This window comes from Sylvia atricapilla, chromosome 11, assembly GCF_009819655.1.
Source record: "Sylvia atricapilla isolate bSylAtr1 chromosome 11, bSylAtr1.pri, whole genome shotgun sequence".
In the NCBI taxonomy this organism is placed as follows: domain Eukaryota; kingdom Metazoa; phylum Chordata; class Aves; order Passeriformes; family Sylviidae; genus Sylvia; species Sylvia atricapilla.
In genome coordinates this window covers 21,041,192-21,058,219 of record NC_089150.1, presented here as the reverse complement: position 1 = coordinate 21,058,219, position 17,028 = coordinate 21,041,192, and the positions used below count along the sequence as shown (strand labels likewise).

Sequence of the window (17,028 nt, the reverse complement as noted above, 5' to 3'; positions counted from 1 at the left end):
GAAAAACAAGCGAAAAAATAAAATAAAGGAAAAAAATATTAAAAATTAAATAAAATACAATGCAATGCAATAAAACCTTAAAATAAAATAAAAGGTTTTTTTAGAATAATTTTTAAAAATTAAAAAAAAAAATTAAAAATCCTACCCGAGCAACAAAGCGCCAGAATTTCGTGCTGCATGGCAGCAGCTCAGGAAGAGCATTTTTAAAAAATACCATTCAGGATGCGCAGAGCAGAAGTTAATTAACCTTTTATCAGCAACTAACATATCGTTAAAATCCGAAAACATCCGAATTTGACCAAGGGAAGACCGAGGGTCTGGCCTCTCCTCGCCAGCCGAACCGTCGCGAAAAACGATGGGAGAATCTTCCCGCTACCGCTGCGCTTCGTACTTTCTGTGCAGAGCTGCCTGGAACTTGGTTTTGAATCTCTAACCTGCCTCCGTGGGGAAAAAAAAGCGCCCCACCATTAAAAAAAAAAAAAAAAAAAAAAAAAAAAAAAAAAAAAAAAAAAATCAACCCCAAAGCATTACGTTACTCAGAGCAATAGTCCATAAAATATTTTATTGAAATAAAGTAAATATCTTCGCATTAATAAAACTGATCATAAAATGCAGTTTTCGAATAACTAGAGGCACCACAGGGTTTTAGACAGCGAGTAGATGTGGAAGGTGGGATCCAGTGTCCTCCTGGCCCCCGGGGCCGCCGCACAACTCAGCGGCCGTGGCCGCGCTCCCGGCCCGGGCCCACGGGCGGCCGCTCCGGGCGTCCCAATGTCCGCAGCCCGCGGGCCGGGCTGCCCTCCGTCCGCCCCCTGGGGCCGGCCCGGCGGGGCCGTGCGGGCAGCCCCGGGGCCCCTCACTCCTCCTGGCTGACCTCGGCCGGCGAGCCCAGGCTCTCGGGCGGCTTCTCGGCGTCCCGGGCGCGCTCCTGCTCCGAGAGCTGCTCGCTGCTGGGGATCGAGTTCTTCTTCGGGCGGCCCTTGGGCTTGGTGGGGGACTCCAGGCCGCCCCCCTGCAAAACCTGCGAGGCGAGGAGGGGGCGGAGGAAGGGGACACCCCGGTAAGACCCAGCGGCCCCTCTCTGTCCCGAGCCCCCGAGCGAAGGCGCCGGTGCGGGTCCTCTCGGGCTGCGCCCACCGGGCGCCGAGCGGGACAACGGGAGAGCTCGGCCAGCACCGAGAGCCCAGGAGATGCTGGACCAGGGCCACGGTATTAAAGACCAGGGGCATATTATTATTATTATTATTATTATTATTATCATTATTATCATTATTATCATTATTATCATTATTATAATTATTACTAATATTATTACTAGTATTATTACTATTACCGTCATCGTCATCGTTAGTGTTGTAAATATCCTCAATGTTATCCCTAAATATCCCGGGGCCGGTGTGCAGAAGGACGAGCCCGGGGGCAGGGCTCGGTACCCCACCGAACGCGGACACGGCGCGCCCAGAGGGAGGACTATTAAGAAGGGCCACTTACTATTTTCTTCCATTTCATGCGCCTGTTCTGGTACCACGTTTTCACCTGGAGCTGGCTGAGCCCCAGCGATTCGGCCAGGTCTATTCTGCGGGCGAGAGAGAGAGGAGGTCAGGCCGGCGGCTTTCGTCTGGGACGGCGGCTTCCCGACTTTCTTCGGCACAACGAGCCGGGCCCGAGCTCGGCCGTCTCCTACCTGTCGGGCGTGGAGAGGTATTTCTGCTTCTCGAAGCGCTTCTCCAGCCCCATGAGCTGCAGCTCGGTGAAGACGGTGCGGCTGCGGCGGCCCTTCTTGGCCTTGCCGGGCTCCGGGGGCCCCGGCTCCAGCTTCCCGCGGAGGTGCAGCTCCAGCGGGAGGTGCGGCGAGGCGGAGCCGCCCTGCAGCCCCGAGCCGGCGGCCAGCAGCGCCGAGCCCAGCCCCGAGCAGCCCAGGGGAGCCAGCGGGAACTTAAACACGGCGGCCGGCTCCGCCTTCAGCACGGCTGCGGGAGAGAGCGGCGGTCAGCGGGCAGCGCGCAGGGACCCCCGGGGCTGCCCGGGGAGCAGCCTCGGCAGGGAGCCCCTTCTCCTCCATCCTCCCGAGCCCCCGCTTCCGCCGCCCTACAGGGACACCTTCTACCCTTCAACCGGCACACGCTAATCACGGAGTTACTCGGGGGTTGCGAGTGAAAATATTTCAAATGAGCCCGAAAGCGCTCCCCTCGGTGTCACCCAACAGCCGCCGGAGCCGGCTGGGCTCGGCGAGCAGCGGGCACCGGGCAGGGTTCCCTTCCTGAGAGATTTCGGGAGATTTTTTAACTGACAAGAATTCCTGTCCCGCTCCGTGAGCCGCGGCCTCTGAAGGGGCTCCCGGGGAGCGGGCGGCGAGGCAAACCCGGGGATGCTGCTCCCGCGGGCTGGAGCCGCCTGCGTTCACTTCTCCCCGATCCAGCCCGGCCCGGCCCGGTTCTTGCCGGATCCGCTCTCCGCTCTCCGGGGCTGGGGCCCGCGGTCCTGCTGCGGCCGGCGGTGGGGGAAGGACTTCAGGGGATTCTCTGCGGGGTCTTCTCGGCCTGGCCGAAACCGTCTCTGTCCCTACAGGGCCCGATCCTGCTCCCTCCTATCCCCGCGGAACGGAGCCTTCTATCTGATCCGCTACTGCGAGCACTTCGGAATAGTTCATCTTGAAAATAATACTGATTTCTAGATGTTCTAACGCATGTTGCTCCCGTGCTCAGGGGCTTGACGCTTTGGGTTTTTTTCTCTTAAATGCAGAGAATGAAATTGGGATTCTGCTTTTCTGTTCAGGTCAACGGATGATGAGCTAAAGCTCCGCACATGAAGATGGCTTGGGAAAGTGAAAGCTTTCGCCATCACACATTTAAACATTGGCCTTTAAAATATAGTAAGTAATAGCCTTCAAAATTCATTTAACACTAGCGTTAAAAAAAACCCCAAAATAACAAAACAACAATAACAAAAAACAGAACACCGAAACCAAAATCAACCAAAAAACAAGACGGAACACAAAAAAAGAAAAAAAGGAAACCACTGCAAAAAACTCCCCCAAACAAGAACAATAAAACCAATAACAATTAAAAAAAAAAAAAAACCAAAAAAAACCAAACCAAACCCTAAACCTATTTGAATATGGTAACAAACTGCGTTTGTCCTGGATGCCATATCCGACTGGACAGAGAATGCTGGCACCCGTTAAAAAAAAACAAAAAAACCAAACATGTAATATAATATGGACAGCAATGTTATGTCTTCCATCTTCTATATTATTGTTATATAAAAATAGCATATATTTATATTCTATATATATGTCCGTATATTATATATTTTTATGTTTGCTCATCGGTCGGGTTTCCAGCTCAATCTTTGGCCGCAGGGCCTCTTGCCGCCCCTCGCAGCCCTCACAGACCCTGCCGTTCTCACCTCCTCCAAAAACACAGGGGAAACCCCCAAAACAAAACTACCACCACCGAGAACCTTGTTCCCTGGAATCCGGAGGCCGTTCTGTGCAGGGGCTGCTGGAGCCGCTTCCTTCGGTTTTAGGCCCCGAGCCCCGGGCTGCTGGCGGGGATGCGCGCTGCCGGCAGAGCCCCGCGGGAAGCTTTGTAGGCAGAATTCCCAAGTTTTTCTCCAAGGAACCCGGCTCCCAAAGGCGCTGGAGACCACGGGCGGGCGATGCCTCCCCGTCTGCCGCCCCCAGCCGCCCCCCAGCCGCGGGGAGCCCCCGGCACGTACCGAGGTGGTTGTGGTAGGGCCGGGCGGAGAGCAGCGCCTGCACCCCGAACTTGAGCAGCTCCCCGGCCGGCGCGGCCCCCTTGGCGTCCGGCGGGTCCGTGAGGATCTCCTCGATCATGAAGCTGCGGTAGCGGTGGGAGCGGTGGTCGGGAAAGGCTTCGGCCGGGAAATAGCGCGCGGCGCCCAATTCCAGCGGGTGCTGCATCCTCGGCGCCCCCGGGGCGCGGGGGGACCCCCGGCCGCCGGGGCAGCCCTAGCGCAGCCCCCCGGGCGGCAGCCGGGCAGCGGGGGCTCTGCCCATCGCCCCGCCGCCCCTCCCCTGGCCCTGCGCGGCGGCCCGGAGCCGTCCCCGCCGCCTGCACACGGGGCGCGGCACCGGGCAGCGTCTGTCTCCCCGCCCCGGGCCCGCGGCCGCCGCCTATTATACACGGGCCGGCCGGCGGGGCGGCAGCGCGGCGGGGCAGGGCGCGGGAGGGGCCGCGCAGGAAGGAAGGGGCCGGGGCGGGCGAGTACCTGCAGCGGGGGTTACAGCCCAGCATTTGATCCCCCGCCATATAAAGCAAATTACCCGTTCTGCTCGCTGCGGGAGAGTAGACACCCAAACAAGCCGGGCCCTTTCGAAGCGCAGCCCTGGCCCGAGTCCCGGCCTAATCCTTATGACCATCCCTGTCCCCGTCTCCAGCCCCGTCCCTGTGGCCACGCTCGTGGCCATCCCGTTCCCGTCCCCGCACCGTTCTTCCATCCCTTTCCCATGTCCGTGCCAGCCGTCGCCGCCCTCCCATCCCCTTCCCGGCGGGCTAACCGCGGCCCCGGGCTGCCCGGGCCGATGGAGGCGGACACGGGGCCGCACGGACCCTCGCGGGGCCGCAGCCCCTCGGCACGGGCGGCTCGGGGCAGCCCCGGGGCGGTGTCCGGGGCGGTGTTCGGGCAGCCCGGGGGCAGCGGGGCCGCGCTGAGGGCCGGCACTGCCCGTGGAGGGGCCCGGGCCCGGTGCCCTCAGCCCCGGCTCCCTCCGGGCCTAGGCCAAAGAGCTAACATCTAACAGGAGCTTGGCCCGGAACAAAACCCAGCACGAAGCGGAGCCTTTCACTGGACTTTTAGACCATTTACGCGAACATTTCGCTCGATAGAAAGTGATTCATTCTGCTGTCTTTAGCCCGTGTCACGCACCAGAGCAGAGACCCACGGGCCGCCCCTGCTCGGTACTGCCGCGCTTCGAGCCGGATCCGTGTGCGGGAGCCGAGCTCCCGAAGCCCTCCCGGACCTGCCGGCGCTGGGGGTTACGGGGACAGCGCTCCGGAGAAGCCCAGGCGGGGTTCGGCTGCGCTCGGAGCCGGCCCAGGGCCGGAGCTGCCCACCCGTGACCGCAGAGGGCCGGGAGCGGGGCTCACCCCCCCGGCAGGGCAAGCTCAGCCTCCTTCTGTACCAGTTTGGGCCCAAAAAAGGGGCTTCTGCCGCTTCTCCCGGCTGCTGCGGGGGATGCGCAGGGGAGATGCGGCCCGGCTCCGTTCGGGGAGCCCCAGGCGGGAGGGGCCGGCCCCGGGAGGCCCGGGCTGCCGGCGGGGCAGTGTCCGGCCACCTTCCCCCGCGCCCGTGCGGGCTCCAGCGCTTCCCGTGGGTGCCGTCCGGCCACACGCGCGGGGCACCGGCAGCCACGGCCCCCGCGGACACAGAGAACAGCCCCGGGGGCTCCGCATCCTCCGGCAGCCGCAGGGACCCCCGGCCCACCCGGACCCCGGCCCTGGAACTTGAATGAAATATCGAGGCTGGGGTATGCAGAGGCGTCCAGGGAACTGCGGAGAGCACGAGGCCGCCCTGCTGCTCCTGTCAGCGCTGTTGGAGTCCTGCTGCCGTTTCTCTGTACTACTCACCCCTGCATGCGACAACAACGAATTAATTTATGCTCTGTACTTCACTGCCTGCCCACATAACCTGTTCCATATGGTTACTGGGACTCGCACGGAGCAGCTCCGCGCGGATTTGTTCTGGTTTCTCCACGTTTCTCCAATTTAAAATTCCGCCGCTCGCTCTGTGAAGCACTAGCGGGCTGAACCCCCGTTCGCCGCCCGGGTGCTCCCTGCTGTTAGCGGGCTGTCATTTATTCAGACATCATCTCGGTGTGTGCACCGCCGACGAGAGCGGCGGCTGTGCCCGGGAGCCGCTCTCCGCTCCCGGGGGCAGCAGCGGGGACCGGAGCCCACCGAGATGCCGCCGGGACAGGGACCGGGACCGGGACCGGGAGCCTCCATCCTCTGTCGGGGCCCCGGATTCCTCCCGGGAGTGTCGGGGCAGCCGTGTCCCTGTGCACACCTGCGCTCCGGGGAGCCCCGACCGAGAGCCACAGGAGCCCAAACCAAGCCAAAGTCCCAAATGAAAACCCTCCCCGTGTCGTGGCGCGGCCGCTCTCCCGCCCATCCTCTGTCCATCCGCTCTGCTGGGATCACTCCATTTACAAGGTGCTCCCACGCCAAGGTGCCCGTTTCCTTCGGCCGAGGCCGAAGAGGCCATAGGAGCTCATGCCATGAAACGAGGAGAATAATTATGAGTAAAGTGAGAAGAATTTTGGACACATTGAAGCGAGCAGGCAAATCCACATCGGATTGTTTAAACAACCTCACCCCCGAGAGCAGCGCGCTCATAAACAAATAGCGCACGTAAAAGAAATTACCCACGCCTCCCTGGAGTTTTTTTGTTTCTTTAAAACAAATCGAAGCCCAAGAATAACTGTAAATAATAACACTTCCATCCCCATCCCCGAGCAGGTTAGGATCAGAGCGCTACAGAGCCGGGAGCATTGCCCATTCCCTCGGCATCAACTTGGATAATTTCAGGTTTTATATTCCTCGGGATCCATCTGCGCCGAGGCTGCTCAGGGCAGGCACGGACGCTCGGCGGATCCCACATCCTCCCCTTTGCAGAGCCACAGCCCCCGAGGTGACCGAAAAAATAAAATAAAAATTAGTACTTCTGAAAAAGCTCCTAGTGAAAGATTTCGATGCTGCACTGAAGAAAGAAAGCGTGAACTTCACTATCCAGCCGCACTCACTGCCAGGAATTTAAAAATCGTTGCAAAATAAATCCTGTAGTGAAGAGTACATCAATATTATTATTATTATTATTATTATTATTATTATTATTATTATTATTATTACTTTTACAGCTCCTGAAAATTGTCTAATTTCCTGTACTCTTACAGACCACTTAAACACGTGCTTTTATTTCACATCGATTTGGGCGGTAGATTCGTGCAACCACTTTTATAAAAAGCAGCGTCTTAGAGTGGGAGTCCAGCAAAATACGGAGGTTTTAGGAACCAACCACAAGAACAAGGCCCCACATTTTATGCACCTTTTTCCTCCCAGCAACCAGAATAGAATCATCTTCATTCCTAAAATTACTCTTCGTTTACCGAGGGGCTTTTAAACAGTCTTATTTTGCTGTTATTGTTTTGGGTTTTGTTTATTTATTTTGTTTAGGGTTGGGTTGTTTTGTTGTTTTGTTTTTTGCACGCGGTACAGACTTCATACGACTGCTAGAAACAGAATATTTCTAGAGTTAGCTTTTTTTTTTAAAAAATAATTTTTATACAAGTGTCTTTAAGCGGTTTCAGAAACTATCGATGCATTTCTCCCGTTACGAGGCTCTTCTGATCTTCGTTTTGCAGAAAAGCAGGACGCGTTTTTAAGGCTCCTCTCGCTGACTTTCACGCTTCAGATATTTTGATGTCTCTATTTCGGCTGAGTAACTCAGACAAGGACGACAGTTCCACCCGTGAAAATTTTGCTATGAAAAAGGAAACAAGCTCACCCAGTGATCTAAAATCTTCCTCGGGGTGAGAACACTTTTCCTCCGCTGATTCATGCCCGATTTGACGGGAAGAAAATTTTTCTGAGTTCCCGCAGTTCTCCCCACTCCCACAACCGTAACGGGGAAAACAGTGAAATTCCAACTGCTCTCCTCCTGCATCCCTGGGGAAACATCCCAAGGGGAAATGCGGGGACTCCCCGGGGCAGCCCATGGCCAGGTGCGCAGGGACATCTCGGCTCTCCCGGGGCTCGCCGTGCCCGCTCACATCCCCAACTCCTCACCGGGACCGCGGTGCTTAGTTTAATTAAAAATTGGTGTGGTTTAAAAAATATTTTTTTAAAAAATCTGTACCAAAGCTCTCGATTAATTTTCAACACGACCAATTCGTTGTTTTTTTCTGACCATCACCATCTTTTTAAACTCTCATGAACTGTTCCTGTGTCTCCCATGGCGATGCCCAGCGCCGGGTGCACTCTGTGGGCATCCAGCGCTGCCCGGGCTGCGGGACACGGGGCCCCGGGGAGTGCGGGAACATCCCCCCGGCAGCCCCTGCCCTTCCCCCGGGGGCCCAGGAGGGGAGCCAGGCACAGCCACCTCCTCCCCCAGCTCCCTCCTCACGGCACTTAATATTCAGGAAATCCACAAAGTGCTACGACGAGAGTGGAAAACGTGACATCACGGGCTAATTGGGAAGGAGCGCTCGGGCTGAGGGAATAGCTCAGCCCTGAGTAATAAGTTATGTTTAATGGCCGGGTAAAGCTTCATCAGCTGCCGTTAAACACGTACCCCTCTAAAAACGATTTTCTGCCAGCACCTGGTCCCGTCAGAAAGTCAGGCTGGGGAATTATCTCCGAGTCACCTTCGGAGGACGCAGTCTGGTTTGAGGGAGGGCTGCAGCCCCGTTATTCCCCTGCCCCTCCAGATCCATCATCCTGCTCCGTGCTACACCCACCAGCAGCTCCCACAAAACGGGTGTTCTGTCCAAGCGCCAGGAATCCGTCCCTGAAACTGCTGTTGTCCGAATACGCTCCATTTACATCCATTTAGAGCAGCCGGGAGAAGGAGAAGCTCCCCGAAAGTGTCACCTCTGTCAGCACCACTGCCATCGGGTACCACACACCTGGAGTGTCACACGTGTACCCAACTGTGACACTTCTTCCCGAATCCTTTCATTGTGCAGGGCCCCAAACCAGCACAGACAGCAAGGCACACGCCGCGAAACCCCCTTCTCTCCCCTGCTTTTTTTACAGAAAGGATTTAAAATTTTTCTTTCTTTCTTTCTTTATTTTTACTTACAGTTCGTTCACAGACAAGGGGTGCAACGCTTGGAAATACAAACCAGTCACCAGCCACACACGGGGTTAGATTTCAGGCCAGGCAGTACTTTTGGGACAGCTTCTTCTCTGTGCGCTGATCCCTGGCCGTGAAGGGATCTGCAGGTTCAGAGCTCCTTCCCCAGCCCTGCCAGGAGTGCGGAGGCTGCCCCTAAAACCCAGGAGGAGATGAGAGCAGTGACACCTCTCTTTGGGGACAGCTGTCCCCTCTCTGCCCAGGGCCGCTGTGGCCGGGCGGTGCCGTGGTCTGGGGCTGTGCTCAGTGGTCAGACCAAGCCCCCGCACCAAACCCGACCTGGCTGCCACCAGAGCCACGGCCAGGAGCTGTGCAGGTGACACTGCAGGTGACACCTTCTGCAAATGACGGCACACACATAAAAGAGCGAGTTAAACAGCGGTGCTCTGGGGCAGTAAATGACCGCGCTTCACCTGAGGCAGCCCGTCTGGCTGCAGCGCTCCTTTCCAGGTGATGCAGGAGTTTCAGGTAGAAAACAACGACTTGTCCTTATCACTGTGTGTGAGCTGAAATGCACCCAAGGCCGGGATCCGGGTGGGAAGGAGGGATGCTCTGCTGCCACGCCGGTGCTGTAAACACCCGCCCTGTGCTCAGGCTGCTCCCTGTGCACACGGCTGGCTGCAACCCGACTGTTTATGGTTCATAAAATTAACTTAATGGCTACATCTGTGCAGGGCTGGGCCCTTCGGTTTTTAAAAGGGAAGAAAGAGAGTGAAATCCTTACGCTCTTCAGTTTTATGGTTTGCCTCCAGTCACTTCTGGTTCCCAGGTCTCGAGTGCTACATCAGATCTGGACGATTTGGGTTTATAGATCAGCAGGGAGATGTTTAAATCATTAAACACAATAATGGCTAATTGAAACACTTTATTTAAAAAATAACAAGATATTTTAGACATATTAAAATCATATTAAAACTGGCTTCCCTGTCTCTCAGGAGCACCACTACAGGTAGTTAAACCCCTTATGTTAGAGAGCCAAAAACATAAAATAGCTCTCACTGAAGGCCAAACAATACAAAACAATGAAGTGATGAAGGATTCTTCCAAACCATTCCTTTCAGTGATTCTGCCATATCCAGTAGGTCTTTTATTTTCTTTTCACAGACGGACGGGGACTCTCACAAGGATCTAAGGCCCCTGACCCTGCAGCAGGTATTTCAAATTCTAAGGGAGAAACCCTCGCTGACACTGAAGCCACCAGAAGAGATCTGCCATCCACTTGAGGCGAGATGCGACCTGAGTTTCACATTGCTTACAGTGCAATTCCTACATCTGATACGGCAAATTTCTATTTACTGTGCTCAGAACCGCATTTCAAACCCATATATGGCCACGGCTGCTTAAGAAGTTTAAACAATTTCCCTTTCCGTACATATATTATGACACTTGCAAGTTTTTGGACACTAACACGACATTCCGAGAGCCACTGATAGCGATCTGCCGAGCTCCAGATGGAGCGATTTAACACGGCCGTGCTCATCCTGCCGGGCTCGGAGCCTCTTCCCCAGCCTCTCTCCTGGGCTGGGGTGACCCTGCACCCTGCATCCTACATCTTCACCCTGCATCCCTCATCCTGCACCCCATCCCACAGCCCTGTGCTGCTCCCCTATCGCACATCCCCATCCCATAGCCTGGATCCCATATCCCCATCCCACACTCTGCATCCCACATGCCCATCCTGCACCCTGTCCTGTGCCCTGTATGCTGTACCCCCACCCCTGTCCTGCACTCTGTACCCCTCATTCCCTTGTCCCCCATCCCCGTATCCCCCATTCCCCATCCCCGTATCCCCCATTCCCCATCCCCGTATCCCCCATTCTCCATTCCCGTGTCCCCATTCCCGTGTCCCCATTCCCGTGTACCCCATTCCCCATTCCCGTGTCCCCATTCCCGTGTTCCCCATTCCCCATTCCCGTGTCCCCATTCCCGTATCCCCCATTCCCCATCCCCGTGTCCCCATTCCCGTGTCCCCATTCCCCATTCCCGTGTCCCCATCCCCGTGTCCCCATTCCCCATTCCCGTGTCCCCCATTCCCCATTCCCGTGTTCCCCATTCCCCATTCCCGTGTCCCCATTCCCGTATCCCCCATTCCCCATCCCCGTATCCCCCATTCCCCATCCCCGTATCCCCCATTCTCCATTCCCGTGTCCCCATTCCCGTGTCCCCCATTCCCCATTCCCGTGTCCCCATCCCCGTATCCCCCAATCCCCATTCCCGTGTCCCCCATTCCCCATCCCCGTGTCCCCATCCCCGTGTCCCCATTCCCCATTCCCCTATCCCCCGTTCCCCATCCCCGTGTTCCCCATTCCCGTGTCCCGCTGCGCCAGCGCCCTCTGGCGGCAACAGGACAGAGCGCAGGTGTCCCCGGCCCCGCAGGTGTCCCCGAGTGTCGCCGGGCCGGGGCCTGAGGGGATTCCTGTTCCCATGCTGTGGGCTCAGGCTGTGATGTGGGGTCCCTGTTCCCATGCTGTGGGCTCAGGCTGTGCTGTGGGGTCCCTGTTCCCAGTGCTGTGGGGTCAGGCTGTTCCCAGTGCTGTGGGGTCCCTGTTCCCATGCTGTGGGCTCAGGCTATGCTGTGGGGTCCCTGTTCCTAGTGCTCTGGGGTCAGGCTGTGCTGTGGAGTTCCTGTTCCCATGCTGTGGGGTCTCTGTTCCCAGTGCTGTGGGCTCAGGCTGTGCTGTGGGGTCCCTGTTCCCAGTGGTGTGACAGGCGGGTCCCTTTCAGCACCCGGCAGACACAGAGCAGTGCAGGAGTGAAGCACTCCCCCGCAGCCCCCCGGGGCTAGCTCTGTTTCTTGGGAGGCTTTGGGGGAAATGCTTCGAGGGGACCAGGGCAAAAGATTCCAAAAGAGGCTCTTACCCCCAGGGTTGATCCAAGACGTTTATTCCATACGGGGTGGCGAAGGCAGGAGGGCCAAGAGGCAAGGGCCCAGAGGGTAGGAGGTAAGAGAAGGCCCCAGGAGGTAAGAGGGGACCCAGGAGGCAAGAGGGGACCCCAGGAAGTAAGAGAACGAGAAGAGGAAGAGCAGGACCTTATCAAGGCTCCTGCCAAGGGGGATGGCTGGAACTCAGCCAATTAGGTCCAGAAAGGAAGGAAGGGTCAAACTACAGGGTTGCAAGCTCCAGGGGCTCTGGGGAAAAAACCATTCCCCAGAGAAATACAACACAGGAGCGCCGAGGGCCCCGTGTGGGAGCTGCTTCCAGGGAGCTCCTGAGCTCAGACCCAGCACCAGGGTGATGAAAAACTTTTGGGATTTTTTAAACCACGTCCCAGTTTCCCTGTTCTCCCTCCATCACTCCTGCTGCCAGTGCTCTGCTGAGGGACCTGAGCACCGAGTCAGGAGTGGGAACTCAGGCTTTGCCTCCCTCACTGGAGGGCTCTGGAGTGCCTGGCTCTGAGTCTTCCCTGAGAGCAATCCTCTCACAACCCGTGGAAGAGCCTTGGAGTTTGACATTTTTATAAACATCGACCTTTTTATCCTCAGTGTTTGTTGTTTGAGGAAATCCCTTCTAGTTCTTACTATGTATAACATCTAAAACAATTGAATTAATTCCATATGAGGGTAGAGGGGTGAAAAATCACGTCTATAGCCAAAATAGTTCAGCAAAACTGCACAGCTGAACTATTTTGGCTATAGACGTGATTTTTCTTTTTTTAAGCTGAGGTTTAAGGCTGCCTGTGGTGACTTTGTATTTTGTTTAAACATTGGTGTTAATACTTCATATAGATATGTGCAGCACAGATTACAACAGTATGTGCTGTGTGCTATATAATTTATGAACTATGAAACTTAATTCTGATGTTTTGAGGTTGTGAGTTATAACTAAACAGAATCTAAACAGCCAGCAAATGAAGTGTTTTTTTAGATTGTTTTTTTCTGGATTAAACTGTTTTGTGGGGCTGGGGCAGACAGACCCAAAGCCAAATACTTGCACACTCACCCTCAGCACGCAGAGAGGTCAGGCTTTATAAGTTTCAGTATCTTTTATGTTCTGCACAAGTATAAGCTCTACTGGGGGACTTCCAAAACACAGTTCATCTGGCTAGATTTGTCCTGTGTGTGAGAGGAGGACCCTGGCAACTGAGGAAGGCAGCAGGGAAACTCTTCTGCTCCCCCAGAACTTCAGCTGGAAGATGGGAGAATGGCTGTATGACATCGTGTCAGTCCATAAAATGTCCAGTGCTGACTATGAGCCTGAACCACCACTGCCCTGGGCAGCCTGTTCCAAAGCCTGAGCCCCATTTCAGCAAAGAAAGTTTTTGTAAAACCCGGTCTGAACCTCCCTTTTTGTAAAACCCACACCAGCTCCCCCTGTTGCTTTGTATCTGGGAGAGGAGACTGACACCCACCTGAGCACAGCCTCCTTTCAGGCAGTGACAGAAAGTGATGGGGCCCCTCTGATTCTCCTGTTCTCCCAGTAAATAACCCCAGTTCCCTGGGTGCAGGGGTGAGTGGTGTGTCTCCTGATTCTCCTGTTCTCCCAGTAAATAACCCCAGTTCCCTGGGTGCACGGGTGAGTGCTGTGTCTCCTGATTCTCCTGTTCTCCCAGTAAATAACCCCAGTTCCCTGGGAACAAGGGTGAGTGCTGTGTCCCTCCCAGGCCTGCAGATCACTCTGGAGCATTTAAGCTAGCAGCTTTATGGGGGCAGAAGGAGGAATCCACACCAAGAGTGAACCTGGAGGTGCTGAGAAGCAAACAGGTGAGACCCCTGCCCTTGGGGGGGTTGGCCAGGGGTGAACAGCTCCCCCAGCTGCAGCCAGCCCCATCCTTCCCTAGAGCTCAGTGCCCCATCCCCAGGGCTCAGAGAGCTCCAGGCCATGGCCAAAGCAGCGTGTTCCCCACGGACAGCCCGCGCCTGGGGCTCTATCCAGCAGCTGAACCACCACAAGGGCTGCTGCAAATGACTCTTCTCAAAACCCTCTATTTCACTGGGACACGTTTGGTTGTGTGCAAGGTTTCCCGGGAGATGAAACAGGAGTCAATGACACGGGCTGATGTGTCAGGAGATGGGGTGGGTTGTGGGGGCCTGGCAGCAGCCAGCCCACATCCTGCGGGGAGGACACAGCACACGGCAGGGAGGCACATCTGAGCCATCAGCCTGACACTTCCTTATGGCAGGCTATTTATTTCTTATCATGTGCTTTGACAGGAGTCTCATAAAGTGTTATGCTCCTTCTGTAAGGTCAAAGTCTTGTGACCTTCCGTGATTTTAGAGAGAAGGAACATAATTTTCGAGGGCATGTTTATTATTTCTGTAAACAGTCTGTTTTTCATGCCAAGTGAACAGTTTTTCTGTATGTACTTGGATGACAGCTCAATTTCACTGGCTCGCTTTCCTGACCAAGTCGAGCCTGCCAAAGGTTTTTGATCATGTTCTGGCAAACAAACCAATATTAATAGTTGAGCTGAGCAAATAATTGCCAGAAAACTGCTGATTTCTTTTAAATCTCTTTATTGCTTCCATAATATCCCTGAATCAAATGCAGTTTCCTCAAGTGCAATTACAATTTTAAAGCACTATTTTTTTTATTAAAAGCAAAATCACTCTGTGGAGTCAGAAAAGTCACTTCCAGAACAGTTGGTTGTGACTAAGCATCCTTGATTGTGCTGCTCAAGTCCCCAAAGAACCAAGTGTCCACGTTGTTCCAGCATGACTGCACATGGCTCCTCAGTTCAGCCTCTGGACAGGCAGCTCCCACATCTGTTTTCACTGGCACAGAGCTCCATGGATGGTAGGCAAGCCCTCAGCCAAAACAAATCTGTTTTAAAATCTGAACACTCCACTTCTGCAATATATACCTTCAACCGTCGTAGGCTTTGTAAGTGCACAGTGTTTAAGTGTTCATTTTAGAGCCAAACAGTTCCACCCAGGTGAATGGTGAAAGCAGATTCCTGGAATAAATGCAGTAGGTTACTCCTTCCTCCCCTGCTGTGGTGGTGTGTTAACATCCTTCTGCAAGGAGAACACACACCTTGCACAGGGGAAGAAGAAGGTCTCAGAATTCCTGAAACCCCTCATTTGAGAAAAAAAAAAAATCACCCTAGTCAAAGCTGGACTTCCAAACTTCTTCATCAAACTTCTTCATCAAGTTCATCATTATTTTGAAGTACAGGCACTTGAAGCTGAAAACACTCAGATCTTTTCCCATCACTTTGCCTGTGCTGGTGTAAAATGTGGGGTGATTATTAGCACATAATCATAAAAATTGCTTCAATGACAAGGGTGGGGAAGGTAAACTACAGAAACATCTCCCATTTTGTGAGAACAAACTCTCTTTGAACAACTTCTCACTTGACTTAGTAAACCATCAGAGCTGTAAAGGCCAAAGCAAGGCTTGAAGTTAACAACTGTGAATCACATAAAGACCAAAAAGGTGAGTAAAAGGAAACTCAATACAAAGACGCATAAAAAAGGTCAAGGAAAAATGTGTAGTGCGAACAAGAAAATTCTACAGACTCAGGAGAGGCCTGGTAACTTGGCAGAGGCACATTTCCATATTTTTGGGAGAAACAGGAACCAAATCCACACAAAGTCAAATGAAAGGGTACTAAATGGTCACTACAGAGAGCAGGATTGCACCTGCTGAGCCTGTCGTGCTCTGACATCACAGGCAGTGGCAGGGAGGGTTTCAATGCTCACACTGCTGTGTGCCAAAGGACAGGAGCTGTCACCAACATCCTGCCCAGGCTAAATCCCTCAGAAAACCCGTGGGAGTAGGGATAGATCATTGTCCCCGGGAAAAGGGAGAGTTCCAGCAGATTACTCAGTATCCAGAGGATCCACCAGCTCCAGTGACTCCTGCTTTCACTTGGGATCCCCTCCACACTCACAACAGCACTGCCACATCCCACTGAGACTGTGTCCAGCCCCAGGAGCAGCCTCTCCAGCTATTTTCTCTTGCTGCTGGCTTTGTTTCCTTACATCTGCTGATTATCCCTAGGAGTCTTTTGTTGCCTTCCCACCAGGCTGATGTTCATGGCAAACAAGAGAGATACTGTACAATGCACGATGGGTCTGCATAAACAGTGCAAATGAAAGGCTCCCAGACAAAACCTGCATCATCTCTGTAAAGGCTGTGTTTATGCTGGAAAAGAACACTGCTGTCCTCTGGGAGCCAGCGTGGTGGCAGGAAACAAAAAGTGGAATGAAGTGTTCAGATAACAGAATGATGGAATCACAGAAGGATTTGGGTTGGAAGGCACAATTCAAGCTCATGCAGTTATGGGCAGAGACAGCTCCCACTGTCCCAGACTGCTCCCAGCCCCAATGTCCAGCCTGGCCTTGGGCACTGCCAGGGCTCCAGGGGCAGCCACAGCTGCTCTGGGCACCCTGTGCCAGCCCTGCCCACCCTGCCAGGGAACAGTTTTCTCTTTCTATCTGGCCTAAACCTGCTCCTGACAGTTTAAAGTCATTATCCCCTGTCTTGTCACTCTCTGCCCAGATAGAAAGTCCCTCTCTCCCTTAAAGCACTGGAAGGCTCCAAAATCTGGTGCTCGCGCAAGGGAAGAAAGGACCTCAAGCAATTTGGATGAAAAATGAAGGCAAAATGTTAAAAGTTTTTTACCTACTTTATGGATTATCCCCATACAGTTATTGTTCAGTCACCTGCTTGGCTGGAATGGGGAAATGCTCAGGAAAGCTGGCTCTTTGTGCTGGAATAACATCCCAGGGCAGAGCCCGGGGGGCTTGCAGGCTGCCCAGCAGCTGTGGAGATGGAGCTCAGGAAAATCGCAGATGAAGCCCACGCTGCCCCTCTGCCCCCGGCAGGCCCAGGAAGGCAGGAAGAGGGCAGAACCTTCCCAGAAGAGTTTCGGAGCTGGGAGAGGAGCGGTGCACCGTGTTCCTCTGCCACACGGTGGCACGGGCTGTGTGAAATCAGCTCCGGCAGGAAAGGTCTGGGCAGTCCTGGGGCGGCAGGCTCAGTTTCCCCGGAGCTGTTCCCCCAGTGTCAGCCCGCCCCTGCGGCATCAGAGCCTCGTGGTGCCCCCAGGAGCATCCCCCGACCCCGAGGCACACTTCTGGGAGAGCAAATCTCCCTTCTCCCTTTTCACCCCCGGTGTTTTTCTCACCAGGGAAAGCTCCTTTCCCTGACTGTACCTGGGAGCCTCACTGAGCTTTCTGCTGCTTCTGGTCCATCCTCTGAAATA

General features: G+C 54.5%; 1 protein-coding gene and 1 long non-coding RNA gene across 2 annotated transcripts in view; one reads left to right on the top strand and one right to left on the bottom strand.

Moving 5' to 3' along the window:
* LOC136366112 (uncharacterized) overlaps positions 1-17,028 on the top strand; it is a 199,297-nt gene that overhangs the window by 55,378 nt on the left and 126,891 nt on the right. The gene's annotated exons all lie outside the window — the stretch shown is intronic.
* BARX1 (BARX homeobox 1) lies at positions 544-4,118 on the bottom strand. Its single transcript, XM_066326985.1, has 4 exons — positions 3,721-4,118; positions 1,685-1,970; positions 1,492-1,576; positions 544-1,021 (listed from the first exon to the last, which is right to left on the bottom strand). Exons 1-4 carry the CDS (start codon positions 3,923-3,925, stop codon positions 857-859), a joined length of 741 nt encoding a protein of 246 aa, XP_066183082.1. The 5' UTR covers positions 3,926-4,118; the 3' UTR covers positions 544-856.